This window comes from Pseudopodoces humilis, chromosome 8 (genome assembly GCF_049639895.1).
Source record: "Pseudopodoces humilis isolate 2021_Gansu_Grassland_sample_001 chromosome 8, ASM4963989v1, whole genome shotgun sequence".
NCBI classification, from domain to species: domain Eukaryota; kingdom Metazoa; phylum Chordata; class Aves; order Passeriformes; family Paridae; genus Pseudopodoces; species Pseudopodoces humilis.
In genome coordinates this window covers 26,655,104-26,672,509 of record NC_142207.1, presented here as the reverse complement: position 1 = coordinate 26,672,509, position 17,406 = coordinate 26,655,104, and the positions used below count along the sequence as shown (strand labels likewise).

Here is a 17,406-nt window from a genome sequence, read left to right as displayed (position 1 = left end):
CTCAAACTAGTTTTGAGGACAAAGTAGTTTGGTTTTCCTTCCTATATAGCATATTTATTAATATTTGGCCCAGATGTTGGTGGCATGGCAATGCACATTTCTCTACATTGCTTCTATTATAACTTCCAGTCAGGATTTTATTGGCAACTTGTCTTTTTCCTTATGCTAGACTTGTAAATGACAAATTTTGGGCCGTTTGGTGAGCCATGGCCTACAAAGGTACTCTGCTTGAATATCAGCATCATAAGCATTTAAAATCGAAGAGTTTTACTGTTTCAGACTTTGTTCTTACTCTTTTACTGTGGGACTTTTTAACAATTTAAAATTTGCAGGGTTTTTTATTTGTTTTTATTTTCTTTTTTCAAAAGTGGTTGTTGGTTGGTTTGTTTTGGGATATTTGGGGGGTTGTTTTGAGTTTTGGTTTGAGTTTGTTGCAGTGAGGAGCGGAGAGGGTCCACCCCCACCTCCAAAGTACATTAATCTGTTTATTTTCACAATGGGGATTAACTATTACATCTGGCATGTTTATCCACGAGAGGATCTTGCTTTTTGTCTCTGTATCACTGTTTGAGGCCTGCCTGTGTCCATCTGAATAGCCGTGCTCTCGTGGCTGTTTTACTGAATACAGTATGGGGAAACTGTACAGGGAATTCTCAGCTAGGGAGGCCTCTACAACTTCTACAGGTCGAAGGAAAGGTTACATCAATTTCAAATACAATATTATTAAAGCGAACAGCTCGGTTCGTGTGTAGGAGCATGTGAGAAATTTTTCCATTTTGACGAGTACCTCGTTTAGATCACATTGCCCCAAACCACCGACCGACAGTAGCGCAGCCCCTCCCCTCATGCCGAGTCCGGCATAGCGGCCCCGCCACCGCCCCCTGGCGGCCATTAGCGCTGCCTGAAAACGGCTGACGGGGAGCGGGGGGAGAGGGGCTGAGGGGGAGAAGGGCGGGAATGGCTGAGGGGGGGAAGGGCTGAGGGGGAGAGGGGTCACTGGGGCGGGGGCCGGTGCGGGCAGGGCTGAGGGGCAGCGGAGTCACCGGGGCGAGCATGGCTGAGGGGAAGAGGGGTCACCGGGGCCGCCATGGCTGAGGGGGAGAGGGGTCCCCGGGGCGCCATGGCTGAGGGGGAGAGGGATCCCCGGGGCCGGCATGGCTGAGGGGCAGCGAGGGGACCGCGGCGGACAAGCTGCTCGGCAAACAAACGCACCGGGGACTGGATGGCGACACACGGCAGGAAAAAAACATGCCCTAAAGCACCTGTCCCCGGAAGCAGGAATAAGCGGCGGGTTTCAGGCGAGAGGCTGGGAACCCTTCCTGCCCTTCGTGAAGGGAGCGAGCAGCCCCGGGGGCACAGTAGAAAAATAACAGCCAGGGAAAAGAGTCTTTCTGCAAGTGTCTGTAGACTTACGCAGAAGTTTCAAGCGCAGCCGCCCTGAGGAAAGCAGTATCTTCCACGAAAAAGGAAGAGAGAGGTAAGGCTTAGGCTTAGCTGTAGGTATTTACCTGATGGTTTTCTCTGATGTCCCAAAGTCTTCAGTCCTTTAAATTAATTCTGCTGGAAATATGCAAGCAAGTAATTCTCACCTAATCATAACCCTCTTAAAGTTTACCTCAGCAACACCAAAACTACTTTAAGAAGACACTGCAAATTAATGCCGCCTGGCTTCACGTTGAGAAAACTGCCTTGAGCGAGTAACATTTAAACCAAGTCGAAATTAACCAAATATTAAATTACTAGAACAATTTAAGTAATTAAAACAGTTTAGCTTGGGAGTCCAGCCTGTGCTCAAGCTGCATGGGGCTTTGTCCATCCAAGTCTGGATCAGCCCTAGCCAGCCCCTCGGCCTCCCATCGCAAATCCACAGACAGGCTGATTTATTTTAAACAGACTAAACACCTGGAAACAAGACAAAGTAGTACCATCATTTCTAACTAGTTTACAGCAATTTTTTAATTGTTTCATATACATGAAAACAAGAATTTGGCACCAACATATTTGAAAACATTTTTCATTAACACAAATGCATTAAAAACAATGACATGGAAATGCACAAAGGCATTTCAGTTAAGGCTTCTACAAATATTGCATGTTCTAGAATTCAACATCTTTTTTGTAAACTCATTCTAAGACTTTCCAAGAAACTAAAAAAAAGCTCACTTAAATTCATATTCCACTGTGAGGCTTAATGGAATGGAAAGTATTTTGTAAAATAGATAATTAGCCATCAAACTGTTTATTGTGCTTTTTATATGGCAACCTCAAAACTCATTAATTTAAATATGGATATACTCTGACCCTCCTAAAAATACACACTAGAAAGGCAAGACTGGCTTGAAATACTGATGACATTAAGTTGATTAATTCAATCCCTGCTCAACCATATCAAAACTACTGTATTTCACAATAAGAATGAATCTGGCTCTTGGTTGGCATCACTTTGTCTAAGGGATAGTTGGAAGGCCAATTCCTAGTGTTAATGTCAGAAATCAAGCAATGATGTTATCCAAGTTTTTCCTGCACTGATGTGATGCCTTAGCACACCTCTGCTGAGCTCCATATTTTATGGCCAAAACTATACTTCTGACCATAGAAAGATGAAAGAAAAGTCACGCAGTCATGCCATTAGTAATCTCATCTTCAGGAGGGTCATTGACTCTGCAAGCAAACACGTAACACGAGGAGAAAGTGTGGTGGCAAACTACATGGGAACACTTCTTGTCTCATCCCTCATCTCCTACAGCCAACTCATGGCAAGAACATCAGAGCACAATTGGGGAAGACCAGCACCCTTAATCACCCTCCATGTTAATGTACAATGCAGTGCCAGCCATAATTTAGCTCTAGTTTTACAAAAATACAGACACAAGAGCCACAACCATTTACAAAAGAGGCTAAGGGCTCCTTCCCAGAGCAAACTGAATGCCTCAGAATGCAGCCAACAGCTATGGAATATCTTTTAATTCTTCTAGATGTCTTTTTCCTCCCTGCCAAGATTACCACAGCATTTAAATGATGTCATGAACACAGAATTTTTGAATAACTTCAATTTGCTAAATGGACACAAGAGAACACAAGTCCTCAAAAGGGCAGCAACAGCCCTAGTTATTCACTGTGTTTTGAAGCAACCCAGGTAACAGCACAAAGTTAGCACAAAAACCATTGAAAGCTCTTTGACATTTCCTTCCAAGTCTTATCTGGCTACTCTTAAATTCACTACTAAAGAAGTTCAGTAATTCTTCAGTGAACTTTGACAAGTGCACCCCTTTTACAACCGTCCCTAGATACACATATTAAATCAAGCAAGGCAATGTCAATTTATCTTAAGTAACACATAGAAACAAATTTTGGGCTTTAGGTGATATTTTCTTGATAAATGGTTTCAAACTAGAAACTAGTAGACCTTGTCTGTATCTGCTAAGGAGATTGTTTTGTCCTGCAATATATCTGTATTTATTCACATCTGCAATGCTTCCATTTTGCCACTTTAATATAAAGGAAAAGGAATGTTGCTTCTCGTCAGCAAAACCCACCACCTGCCCCAATTACTGCTTTGTCACTGCATAGGAGGTGGGTAGCTGCAGACTTTTTTGGGTTGATTTAATAAGCATTTTCTGGTAACTTTAGGAAGACATTTCCCATTCTATCCTAACACAAAACAATATGGCAGAAAACCATCTCCACCAAAACAGGTAGGAGTAAGGACATTTTTACCATCTGTGAAATCCAAGTTTGTTCAGAAAGAGCAGTGAATAAAATGACTGTGCTTGCCACACCAGATAAGGAGAAATCAGAACACTTTTGAGTGGCTTTGGAATAGTTACACTTCCTGACTGTTGAGAAATTACAGGACATGGATACATCCTGTTTGGTGAGAAGTATTTAACTGACCAAACTGTTGCAACATTAAAACTTTGTCTTGTATCTACATCAGCCTGTAAGAACTTGTTATCATCAAGATTTTTTCCAAGAGAACTAAATGAAGGTTAAAAAAGTGACCTCTTTAATGGATTATTAAACAAAATCCCTGACAATTTAATCCTTTATTCTAGAAAAATATTTTATGACAAATAAATGCAGATTATTTTAAGATTACTAACTTGGTGGGGTTTATGCTTCCTAGCTTTGTTTTGTTATACATTTTCCATAGACTAATTTTGTTGTAAGATTTTTTTTTTTAATCTCTAGAAAATGTTTAACCAAATCAGATAAGCTAACTGCTGTTTCCATTAATAATAAAAGCAGGTTGTTGAAGATTGTACAGCAGTCAAAAAAGCACTGAACACCTGATCTTCTGCATCCCTCTAGTGTCTTTGTCTATGTAGGTAGCAGTATTTACAAAATCACCTTGACTTTATGCACTAGGGATAATCTGCTTTGTAAAACAAAAAGCAAAAGTATAAAAGTTTTCAATCACATTTGGAAACTGTAACATACATAAAAAGATCAACATTAAATATATACAGTATAAAAATACATTTCTTTCTTTATGAAAATTATAATACACAGCTATAATACACAGTATGTTGAGCCAGGAGTCACAGCAACAATATCTGCAAATTCTTGTTCCACACTCATGGCTGAACTCTGGGTATGACATCTCCATGAGGAAATTCCACAATTTCAGAATGAAACATCAATTCTAAAAGAGAAAGGAAAGAATTATGTTTTCTTTGAAAACTTTCACCTGGATACAATTCCATTATTCCTGAAAAGTACCATGGCATTCCCCCAAGCCTCCAGCTTTTCATCCCAATCATATCATCAACAACTTAGTGATGGCAAGGGCCACCAATGTTTTTAGAAAACTATTGCTGCTCCCCAAAATTGACAGACTTGGTGACAATGTTAGCAGTTGATCATGTGCAGTACCATTGTGCATTCAACGTGGACACTGAAACACAACTCTGAATTAGACTGAGGGATTGCTAAAGTTTTGAGAGTGTCAGACTCAGGAAGGAAGACTTCTGTTTAGAAACTTGTTCATTTTTAGAAGTCTTTGCGTTGTGTCTCACAGTGTTAAGTTAGTGTACCCCATCCTTACTTAGCAGACTAAACTTTCTTACTATTTGGAATAAGTACTAATGAATTTCTCTCTAGAAATTTCCAAAGTGGTTTTCCAATCTTAGTAGGCACATGCAAGTATCAAAAATTTAATCAAAACCTGAGTAAAATTCAGCCACTGGATTAATTGACTAAGTCTTTATTATTTATGGATTTTAAATATTATTTAAGCATCTATTATAAATTTTACCACTGAGGACTGTAAAGGCTGCCACTTAGCTGTTTGGAGTTTTTTAACTCATTAAATGATTTATTAGAAACAAACATAGTAACTGGGGCCAGCTGAAATATGGACACCTGTACATGAAAATTCAAAATTAATTCGAAGAGGCATGTTAAATCCTCAGCCTCCCAAACACAAATATGTGCTTCAATTCACGGTGTTCTTAGGATACGTTTTGACTTTTAAGTGGAAACTTGGGATTTTTATGTACAGCATACCTTCAAGTGACAGGCTGCACGCACTTGACAGGAATGCTGAGTTGGGCACACCTTTTGGATCCCAGGTGGAACACAAAAGGAGAGGAAGGCCCAGTTTCTAGCCAAGTTTCTTCTATGAGAAGAACTTGCTTCCCCCTCTTCCAGCCTGGACCAGCACAAGCAGTCCTCATTTGAAGTCCTGCTCTGCAAGCACAAATCTGACTTTTCAAAGCGAGGGAGTTCCCAAAACTACTGCCATGTCCTGTTGAAAATAATGCTGAACTTGTAACCCATTTAACACTTATAGAAGGAACATTAATAACATTACAGAGTTTTCTATGACACAGTTAGAATTTCAAATATTTTAAATACAGTTAAAGTATTTAAAATTATTTTTCTCTTTATTGAAAAGAGATGTTCTTTAATGTTTCAAAATTCACATTGCTTCAGACAGGACAAGTAAAGCTCTTCTTTTTAAATTAATGTTTATAATACAAACACAGACACCAGCATCCTAAGAAGCATTTGCTATGCAAGGGTGCTAGGAGATACTTGTTTTTCCTCAGTCACAAAATTTCTCAGGACTAGTCATGAACACCAAATGCAGAGCACAGCAGATAAAAAACCCCAACAACTTGAATAAACAACATTTTACCTGTCAGTGTTTCCTACCTTCACTGTGGTCTAGCTCTGGCCGGGAACTTAAAAAGATCCAACTTGTCCCAACTAGAACAGACACTACGAGATTCACCACAACCCACGAATGAACAATTTCTGTCTCTGTACCTGCGGTCCTGGGAAAGACACATCAAACCATCAGTCACCACTGGTGCAGAGAAGTTACAATAATAATTTTAACAGAGTAACATCAAAACAAATTTTCTAAGCCAGATGTGAAAAGAGAGCTACTTGTACCATGTACAAGACCATGACAGTCTTGTATTGCAAAGGCCTGGTAAAGAGAACAATTACCAAAGACCACAGAAACTCTAAACATCCACCCCCTGCAAAAACTGTCCAAACCAGAAAATTTTCACATGAATGCTTTTGTTCTACTTCTCCTGGTTTACTTTAAAAGTTTGTGCTACCAGAATTTGAGTCCATTAATAGGTACTTCAGAAGGTAACAGTTTTGGATGGGATCACTTAACATGAAACCATAGTTTATATTTAAATGCCAGCTCTGCCTGCTAAGCCCATGCATCCTGTGGCAGACTCCTGCAAAAACAGTGTTGACTGTCTACAGAATGTCCTGCCCTTGAACCTAAAATGGTTACCTCAGTACTCATACTGAGTACTCTCAGTACTCATTCTCAAGCAAAAGAGATTCTTAAGGTTCCTGACAAATGACATTTCTAGCATCATTCCAATTCTTGTTTGAGGTATAATGGATTTGCAAACAACATGACCAAACTCATCCCTGGGTTTTTTATTTTTCAGTGAAAATATAAAATATTCCAGACAAGTTCAAAGGCAAATTCAGAAATAAAATCCTTCATCAGTGCTTTTTTACATATCTTGTACAACCTCTTCAATCTGCTGGTTTGACAAGTGTCCCTAAACGAGCTATGTTAAAATTTACAGAAGTGGTTCTTTGTTTCCTACCAGATACTGCCATTTTCTGAAGGTGGTGTGTAGAGATTGATTCTGTCACATGTCATCTGCTGGCTTAAGGATAAGATAAGAGCAGCAAAGTACACTGGAAGAAATGGAATTAGTAGTGTCAGATATAAACTCCCAAAATGCTGTCTCATCATGACATGGTACTAATCACTACATTTTCTTTCCTTTCACTCCACTGCCTCCAATCATAGTCTACTTTAATTCATTCTTTTTTCTTTAACATTCCCCGTATCTATCAAATTCTGGTTTCTGCACTTTTGCAATCCATGAGCTACATCAAAGCTTGCACCTTGTGATTCTGGATTTTTTTTTTTAGGTTTGTGTTCTATATTAAGAAATGGAAAAGAACTATCTCACTAATTAGCCTCACTAATGCTACTACTGCAAATGCTTTAAAAAAAACAAGGAACAAAGTGTTTATGGCCTTTCCTATTATCAACTACTGAGCAAGTAATTTATTCTAAAGCAGAAAATAACCTGAGAGAAAGATTTCAGTAAAAAGACTATGGAGTTTTCCATTTACCATATTTTCTGGACAGCTTCCTATCAATTTCAAAGTACTTACAGAAAGAAGCTAGTGCTGCTGGGTCTAGGGTAAGAAAGCCCCTCAGTGCAACTGCTGCTTTTGCCAGGTCAATCCTGATAATAAAACCAAGATTATTATTAACACAGCCCAGTAAAATAATGATATTGTTCCTCTAAGAGTATTCTATTGTTATTTTTTCTGCCTCTGTAACAGTGCCTTAATATACAACCCACACACATGGCAATGGTCCCCATTATGCCAATTCCAAAATGAAGGAGGATGTTCCATGAGGTTTCACACTGCAGACCTTTCTGAAACAGGGGGAACCTGGGGACATCTGTCCCCTCTAATCTTTGCCATTCAGTTCAGTGTCCACGCTAATGGAACTGCTTACAGGAGCAAATGTGAGTAACTTGGAACTCCTCCGTGACATCCTTGGAGGGAAAAAAAGTCACATTTTTTTTCCTAGCACCAACTCCTCCCCTGCCTTATCCTTCTTGTAACATCCATGAATCTAGTCTATTTAATGATCTTTTTTTGAGCTTCTTTCTTTTCATTCCCACTCTTAATCTATAATGCAGAAACCCCAGCTAAACCAGGAAAACTGTTCACTCAGCTATGTTTCAAACCTGACTAGACAATGGATTCATATGAAAAGAACCTGATAGAAACATTTGTTGTTCTCCACCCCTCTTCCCAGTCCCACCTAAAAACAACAGGTCAGCTCTTACATTTGTTTCACCTCCCAATGCCATAAACAGCAGCGGTACATTGAAGCAGGGTGCAAACACCAGACAGAAACTGAAGGTCTGGATGCTCAAGTACATCCCTTCTGTATTTAGACAGCCATATGACAAATCATTCTTTGCGTGTATCAATTAAATCATCAACAGCAAATCAAAATGTGGCGCAGAAAGGAGAAAGGAACACCATATACACAAATTAAATATATACAGCTTTCAAATACAAATATGTTTTACCTGTCAAAGGCTGAGACTGTACTGATAGACAGCAAAAAATAGAACAAACTTTGAGCTGGGTATGCTATTGTCTTATACTGCTCAAGCAGGTTAGAAACCATGGAAAGTTCATTTCCTGCCAAAATGTAGATAACCACGATGTTCCATACAGCATAACCAGCAAGGAAGCCATGGGCGAAGAGTCCCAACACCCTGAATGGAGGAAAGAACATTAGACCAGTTTTAACATCTTGAATTACATATAGATAAAAAAGGCCCATGAATCCATCTGTTCAACCCTGCTTTTCAAGGCCTTTCAGACATTGTTTCTGAGTGCTTTTTCTGATCTAGTTTTAAAAATTCTAAGTAAGAGTTCTGTTACCTCCCATCACACCAGAGTGCACCAGGCACAGGCATCAAATAGTTTTCACTTGTAGCCGCCTATAGCTTCCCAAGACCACCGCCCCTTACACAACATTCTAACTTGTCCCCAAGGCAATCTTTTCAACATCTTCATCAAGCTAAGCAAAAGCTTGAGCAGAAAGCCCAGGCTTCCAGGTAAGATACACAAGAAAACGTCTGTTATCTTCCCATTCTCTATCACAACACAACCGCATAGTAAAAAAATAATGGTTCTGCTATTATGCACAAGCTTATTCCTCCAGTGCAATTTCACTCCTCTCCCTTCCCACCAAGCAGGATTTTTCTTTGAGGACTGTCTGAATTTAGGTATTTTCATTCTGGTGATACACGATGGGTCAGTCTTATTTTCTAACATATTTCTGTAGGTGACTAATGCTTTGATTATCAGCTTGATCACTTGCTATTGAGATTTTGTCTGAATCTTTGCAATATGGCTTTCTTAGTTATTATTTTTCTGAGCTGTATTTCAACTGTGATGTCTAAAGTAGAAATACATAATCTTGACAACAAATACCAAAAGCTAGAGGACAGATAAACTTTATACCTGTTCAATCCCAAACTACCATTTATTAGGAATATCCAAAAGAAATAAAAATACCCTACAACTATAGAGGAAAGACACTAATTTTCAGGGAGGAAAAAAAAAACAAAACCCAAACCAAACCCCTGATTTATGTTTATTTACATCAGAACACTTATCTTTCACCTGAAACTTCGGTGCACTGAGAGGGCAACATCTCTAGTAGTCCACGAAGCCTTCACATCCAGAAGTACATTGATATTTTCAGTGGTTTTAATCAATTCTGCACGGTCAGCTGCCTGAAAACGCCCTGAAAGGATAAGGGAATCAGTTTTAGAGAGCTCTGTTTCCTTTCACATTTCTACATGAATGCTTATTAGTGTTAAAAAGCTGTAAGCATCAGAATTTCCATTAGAAAATTTCTTCTCCCCACTTCCTGCCCATTGTCAGCTTACACTGATACAGGATGCCTCTGGTCAGAGTGATGCATCCTGGTGGGTCAAGCTATGGAGTTAACAATGTGCAAAACACTTTGGGAAATTACTCAGTGTTCCCTGGGACAAAACAAACCCAAAACAATACAAGAAAAACCACAAACGTCCTGCAAAAAACTTCCACTTGAAAGACGTTTTGCAAGTAACAGTTTTGACAATATTAAGTCAAAAAAGCTCAGCTGGGTACTTTGAAACCTTTTTCACCCCCACCATGGAATTAAAAAATTGAACCAAATATACCAGCACAGCAACACCAGCATTCACTGTTGAAAAATTACCATGTGCATTTATTTCCAAATAATATTTGTTTTGGAAAACTTTAAAAAATTCTTCCCAATACTACAATATTTATATTTTAGATACAATAATGCTTCTTCTAATTGCAAGAATGTTCTTAAATTACTTAAATCACAATATGAACTCACGATTTTTTTCAACAAACACTTTGCTAACAGGCTGACTAATTCCAGTGGGAGCAGCAAACACAGGCTGTTGATCTGGGCTCTTTCTCTGCTCATCTTCAATGATGTCTTCCTCCTCCACTTCCAGCTCATTGGAGCTGACTTCGGCTGGCCGAGGTTTCCTGTTGGCACAGAACACACAGTGGGACAGAAAGGAGGTAATGTGTAAAATCCAAAGGCTCCTATGAACATTTAACATGTCTAGCCTGATTGACAAGAACCCATCAGACTACGACCTGTGTAATATTACCCTGTTTATAATTTTAAGGACTAAAGTTCCCATGGAGTTGGTTGACTAAAACTGTAAGACCAATTCCATATCAAGAGATTAACAATTAGAACATATTCAAACAATTGGGGAAAAAAAATGCTAACTTTCATAAAATTAAGATAGTAAGAATGATAGAAAGCAGTACCAAATTCTAATTTTTTCATGTCTGTGACTGAACTATTAGGCTCATGAAAATATATTTAGAGCTGTGATGCATCCAGGTATGCACAGAACAAAGAAGTGAATAAAGTTAGATCTTAACCCTGGAAAGAACTGTACACAGGCTGAATGGTATTGTGAGCTTCAAGATTTTACATTTTTGTCAAATGACAATGTAAAATACTCCTCAGCCACATTCACTGTCAGAGTTATTCCAGACATTATTATGTCCAGATATTCCAGTTATTTCAGGGCTATACTAGTTATATCTCACTTTGTTCTTTTTCTCTGTTTGCGGATCACCGTTCCTTCAGCTTCAGGGACATCCATGCCGTTTCCATTCTGAAATAGGGATGCCACATTTTGCTGGGTGAAAGAGGTCTCAGAATCTGAAGATTAAAAAAAAACAACCCAACATGAAAGTTTCAGATCTTTCAAAAAAATGGAAATACATTCACCTAAATACATAAATAGTTATTATATAAAAAGAGTGGCGAAAAAAAGCCATGATCTGAGCTTTGAATGATCTAAAGTATTATATAATTTCCAAAATTATATATCCATTATTTTCGTGGAGGTTTGTACCCTATGAAATCTGAAACCAGAAAGTGAAACTCTAAGATACCATTCACAGAGAGATTACAGGTAAAGAAGAACATGAAATGTTTTAAACCTAAATACACTTTTTCCAACAATATTTCTGTGTTCCCAAGATTTACTTACTGCTCTTTCCCATCTACAACAATCTCACATACCAGTAGGTACTTTCTTCTTCTTGCGTTTCCTCTGAGGAGGGGCATCAGGCGGTTCAGGAGTCAGGGGCTCGCTGCTTTCAGACTGCCGACGAACCGCTGCTTGCACAATGCCATCTAAAAACCACAGGAAAAGACCCAGCAGCCTGAATTCAGAGTCACCGAGAAACAGGCAAGAGAAAGCTGCCACTTACGACACTGCTGCCCAGCTGAGCAACAAATGAAAATGCATTGGCTATAGGAAATATAAGAGTTGGGAATCAATGATGAGAAGTAGAAATATACAAAGGTATTTCACTGTAACAGTTTCATGCTCAGGAGGGAATTGTAAGTATCCAAGAAGTAACACAATTCCCATTTGGGCATATAGCAGAGGACTGTCTGAAAAGAATCCATCACCAGAAAGAACTACACCTCTATATTTCTCTTTTCTATGTGCAAAGATTATAATGCAAGAGCCAAGAAAAAATTAATAGTTTATTACAAGGTGATCCACACAGATATGTGCTAAGGCAAAATGGCATCACATCAAAGAAAAAATTAAATGCTGAACATACAGTACAAGAATAAGGAAGGAGCAGAAAAAATCCAATGAAGAATATTTACTCCAGTCTGAGAGATTAATTATTACACTTTAGAGGAATTATATTTCCATGAGAGGTTAACATGAATTCGTATTATAGTGCAGTAGCATCAACTTGCATGATCACATGTAGAAAAGACAAAATTACTTCTCCATTTTACATCACACCTGTTTTTTAATAGTGTCTTCAAGGACTGAAATTTTTATAGTAACAACTGAATATTTGTTTCCACTTCAAGCTCAAATTTATGCACCTTTTACAAACCTTTACTGTGCAAAAATGCAAAATTAACTAGCAACGTAATGGCAAAAGGTGTACTTTGCATCATCTTTCAGCTCACTGGAAACAACAGTAAACAAAACCTAATTCTTAGGATATCCTGCTAGTGACAGCTCTATCTGTTGCATTTAAAGGTCTGTCAATGAGGCCTCACTTTTAAGTATAGAGAGTATAAATAAAGGAGGTTTACTCATCAAACTTTTATATGGATCCAAGTCAACTGGTTACAGAAATAGATTCTATTAACATGTTCTGCTTTATCAAAGCAGATCAAACTTACAATCTTGCTTAAAAGAGTATGTTCTGCAGGTCTGCTTCTTGTAAAAACACAAAGCTCTGATACTAATAATCTTTTACAGTCAAATCTTCTGTGATTAAGGAGTGATTAACTCGTGACTTTATTTGGCCGAGGACTGAAATTGAACCAGACTGCTAACTGCGTTTTATCTTAGTTCATTCAAAAATTCAAGTGCTTAACATATTCAACATAAGCAGCTTATAGCTGGAAATGTCTATTTAATGAATTATGCAAAGACATTAGAAAGGTAAAAATGGCAGGAATAAAAGAACAGTTTTCAGTCTTGGCAGGACCTTACCTAATGGAGTCTTTCCTTTGGATTTCCTTTTTTTGGGACGACTGAGTGGAATTTCATCTGCATAACATAAAACAGAAGTATGGGTGCACAGCAAGGAGAAACATCCATTTCCTTTTTTTAACAGCCGTGCTAAATTTAGGATAAGAAATAGATTATTTTTTACAAATTATGACATCCTTTGTTTTTACAGGTAAGATGACAATTCACCAGTTCACACAAGGAAGTGGAGTACAGAAGATGTTAGGAAAATAGGGTAAGAAATCAGGGTAAGAAGTCTCACGTCCAGCAAAGGCTCAATACGCACATGCACGTGTGTTAAGTGATAAACTGAAATACTCTGAATAATGCTCTGAAAAATAAACTTATTGTTTAAAGCACAGTGGCAGAATTTCAGTTACTTTGATGGAAATAGCAAACAGTAAAGAGAGTGAAGAAAAACAACAGTTCTAACAATGCACAGGTATCCAGTTTAAATAATCAGCCTGCATTTAGGAAAAGAGAATGAATACCACCAAAAGGTACTACCAATGTTTGTAGTTCTCTTTAGTAACTCACCTTGGCTTCCACTTCATATTGAAGAAGAAAAGTTATTGATGAGCAGTGTAAAAAGATGAAAAGAAAGTTAATTTTGATTCAATTACAATTCACAACCGTGAAATTCACACTGCTGCTTTTATGGTTAATTTCTTTATCCCCCCTCCTCTTTATGAGCAGTTGTGTATAACAGGGTACGAAGCACTTTGTTGGTGACTATGCACAATTTCTTGATTGGCTAACTGTGGATCAGATTAAAAGCTTTAATCACCTGGCTAATTAAAACTTATCTTACTGCCTGGTATATAACAAACCAAGAAAAGTTATGAAACACTTGAGCCCATACATCACTAAAAAGACATTATCTGTCAACAATCATAAAAATCACATGTACTTCCAGGTACTTTGAAGGAATTCTGAAGTACCATCTCACAAAAACTATATAATTGTTTTTTTCCTTTCACAGTGAAAAATAGCCCATTTTTTTCCCTATACTACATCAAACTAATATATACCTAAATCTTGATTATAGAATATCTAGCCTAATTCCAGAAATTTCTTTTTTAAAGGATTTGTGATTCAAATAAACTAAAGAACACAAAATAAAAGAAAGAGAGGAAAAAGAGATTAAAACAGACAAAAATTAAACTATATTAGATGTGGACACAGACTATGTTAAAACTAGAATATTTGTCTGAAAAGGGTTTTAGGGTTTAAAGAGTTTATCTCTCATGAGTATTAAAACTGGGGTAATATGGTAAAATTTCCTGGCTTCTATAAAACTTTAAAATGCTTTGCATTCCTTGTAAAGCATTTTGGGACAATAAATTAGCAAGAAAAGCAATTTTGCTACTCAGATGTTAATCAGACTTGTTTCTCTTAATGTTATTGCTTTCAAAATCTGCAGTACAGCATATCATGATCAGTTCCACAGAATGCAATGATTTTACCTTGGCACTGGAGGAAGGGCACGAGGTGGGCACTGAAAGACGAGAGAAACAAAAGTCAACTTCTGCCAGTATGAAACCACCTCTCAGAAAACAGCTTCAGATCAGAATGTCCAAGGTATGTTTTACTCTGTATGCCTCCTAAATAGCCAGACATTCCTAATGGAGATGTTATATAAAAGCAAGATGTAAAAGATGCTGGAATAATATGCCTTTACCAGAGTTCTGATGGGCACTGCAGCAGGAACACACAGCTAACTTCTGTGTGTGCAGCACAGATTGCATTTCAGCTTCAACAATTTTCACATTTCATTTCATTTGCATTAGAAAGCTTATTAGTCATTCTATTTAAGTAAATATAAAATATTGCAATAATTTATGCATTCAGTATAACTGTACAGTATACAACATAAGCAGAGTATTTTCTATTAATGAAGATGTAAATTCAGAACAATAATAAAAACAATAAAAGAAAATAAGCTCGCTTATGAAAATACTTTTAAATATTGTAAAATATTATTTTTCCATATAATTTTGAACATATTTACCAGCAGGTCAAACACCTATAATCTAAAAGTATCTCCTGATAATAATCTGAAACTGAGCTCGTACCATTCTCTCATCTAGAAAAAGTAGTTAACTTTCAGATTTTGTACAACACAATTATGTTGAAAGAATAGATGCACAAAGAAATATTGCCCATGCTCAGAAAATTCAGATACCAGAAAAAAAAAGGGGTGTAAGACTGGTAAGACTCAAGGATCCACAAACTCACCACTTGTTTCTTTCCCATATCATTTGAAGTAGTTCCCTGAAAGAGGCACTGTGAACTGGTCTATGCTCCCTCACGCTGCTCACATTGAACCTCAGCTAATTCTGAACTAAAAATAAACTTCAGGCAGCCAGGATTAGCTGGACGTGAACCCTCCTGCCCCTGGGTCAGGACCCAGAACTACTCCCATTTCAAACAAGGGCAGGTTGTTCAACAGCAGCTAATGTTACTTGCACTAAAAAACCCTTAAGTCTGCATGCTGGTACAAATTCCTATAACCAAATTTTACATTGGTTTGTTTATCTAAAGCAAATGAGATGCCTCATGCAAGGAAGGGTTTGTGGGATTAGACTTCAAATCTCTCACTTGGATTTTGGCCATGCTGAAGACTGACAGCAAGTGCCATTTACACAGGTAGGGAACTGCACACCCTAAGTGGCACCCAACAAGCAGGTGGGGACTGGTCACACTATATTGGTAAAGGTCATAAAGATCTCATTACTTCAATTGTTACCAACATTCTTGTGGCAGTAAATATTAAATGCTTAAGATACTTGGTATTTAAAAAAAATAAAAGCTAAAAACCCCATAAAAACAAACAAAAGCCACAATCCTTTTACACAGCATTCACTGCCTATGCAGTAGTAATTCTATACTCTGTAGTACCTATTTTGTTACCTTCTACAAAACAGCTGGCAAGTGCATTGATTTCTGTATCATTTATCCTTTGCAACACAGGAAAACACATGCAAGTAGCCAATCATTAATACTCATCTGTCCATCTGTATGACAGTCCCCAGCTCTGCCATAGAGGTATCAGCTTTGGTCTATTTGCAGTTTCACAGAGTCTGAGTAAATCACTCCAAACTTCATAGAAAGGGTGACTCTGAGGACAGGTTCCCATGGACCTTTTGTTACGGACAGAAGAGCCGCTGAGTGCTCTAACGTGTCCCCGAAACCAAGAGATTCCCGCAAAACCGGGCTGCCGCTGCCTCGGTCAAACCCTGTATTTGCACACCTGAGCCAGGCCACTAGACAGTGGGACCCACCTGGAAACTCAGGGGGAAAAATGAACTACCCAACTCCCCATGTGTCCATTCCAGGATGCTGAGAAGGAAAGGTTTAAATGTCCAGAATGTTTAAAAACACTGAAGCAGCCTTTACAGATTTGTTAAAGCCTTGCGGATTTTCTTTTGAGAGGTTCATATGAAAAAATACAACGAGGAAATGCTTGCTTGCTTCCGCAGCAAAGATGGGCAGAAACGTGCTACCCTGCGGCCGGTTACATTCCCCCTCCCGCGGGATGCAGCAGGAGCAGAGGATGTAAGAGCCGCGCTCTGCTACCAGGGTGCTCCGCTCCCGCGTCGCGCTTCAGCTCCGCCTTCCCGGAGCGGCTGCTGCCGGGGAGCGCCCCGCCACATCCCTTCAGCAACAGCGCACAGGCCGGCCAAGCTCCCTTCGCCCTCCAAGCCCGCAGCCCGGCCCCCCCCCCCCGCGCCGCAGCCCCACAGAGCCGTTCGCGCCCCCGCCCGCTCCGGCCCCAGCGCCCCCTCACCGCGCCGGAGCCCGCCCGCCGCGCCGCCATGGGCCGCACCCGCACAGCTCCGGCTCTGCGGGGAGGAGCCGCTGCTCCTTCCGCCCCGCGCCGCGGCTGCGCCCCCCCAGCGCCGGGAGGTGCGGCCTCCCGTGCCCTCCTGGTTGCGACTTTCGCCGGCATCTAGCGAGCCCGGCCCCCGCCGCCCCGAGGGGGAGGCGTCGTCAAAATTAAGGGGGAAAGGGTTCTGGACTATAATAAAATAATTAATAGCTAAATAGTTCGGCTTGTAGCCAGGGTCTCAAACTGATAAATTAAGTAATCGGAAAAAAACAAAACACAAAAAAACCCCACCAAAAAAGTAGGAAATAATACATGGAAGAAAGGCAAAGAGAAAGAGTCGACAGATGCTGGACTAGGCCGAAGTGGGGAAGCTGGTCATGGACCAGCAGTGCAGAGCTGGCTGCTATCTCACCCTCCACCAGT

At 39.3% G+C, this 17,406-nt stretch overlaps 1 protein-coding gene across 1 annotated transcript; it reads right to left on the bottom strand.

Annotated features, from left to right (window-relative positions):
- Window positions 1–4,464: 4,464 nt before the first annotated feature.
- Window positions 4,465–17,031, bottom strand: TMEM237 (transmembrane protein 237). The gene is made up of 13 exons (XM_088058840.1): window positions 16,942–17,031; window positions 14,618–14,649; window positions 13,689–13,699; window positions 13,134–13,190; window positions 11,678–11,791; window positions 11,197–11,311; window positions 10,457–10,614; window positions 9,724–9,847; window positions 8,616–8,807; window positions 7,675–7,748; window positions 7,092–7,185; window positions 6,160–6,281; window positions 4,465–4,645 (listed from the first exon to the last, which is right to left on the bottom strand). Exons 1-13 carry the CDS (start codon window positions 16,969–16,971, stop codon window positions 4,578–4,580), a joined length of 1,191 nt encoding a protein of 396 aa, XP_087914966.1. The 5' UTR covers window positions 16,972–17,031; the 3' UTR covers window positions 4,465–4,577.
- Window positions 17,032–17,406: the final 375 nt, after the last annotated feature.

Bases quoted from the DNA above. Each gene is read 5' to 3' on its own strand.
- TMEM237 (XM_088058840.1), bottom strand. From the start codon at position 16,971: ATGGCGGCGCGGCGGGCGGGCTCCGGCGCG. The intron at 11,792-13,133 runs GTAAGGTCCTGC...TGTGGTTTTTAG, and splicing joins CAAAGGAAAGACTCCATTAG to ATGGCATTGTGCAAGCAGCG. The intron at 4,646-6,159 runs GTAGGAAACACT...TTTCTCTTTTAG, and splicing joins AGAGCTAGACCACAGTGAAG to AATTGATGTTTCATTCTGAA.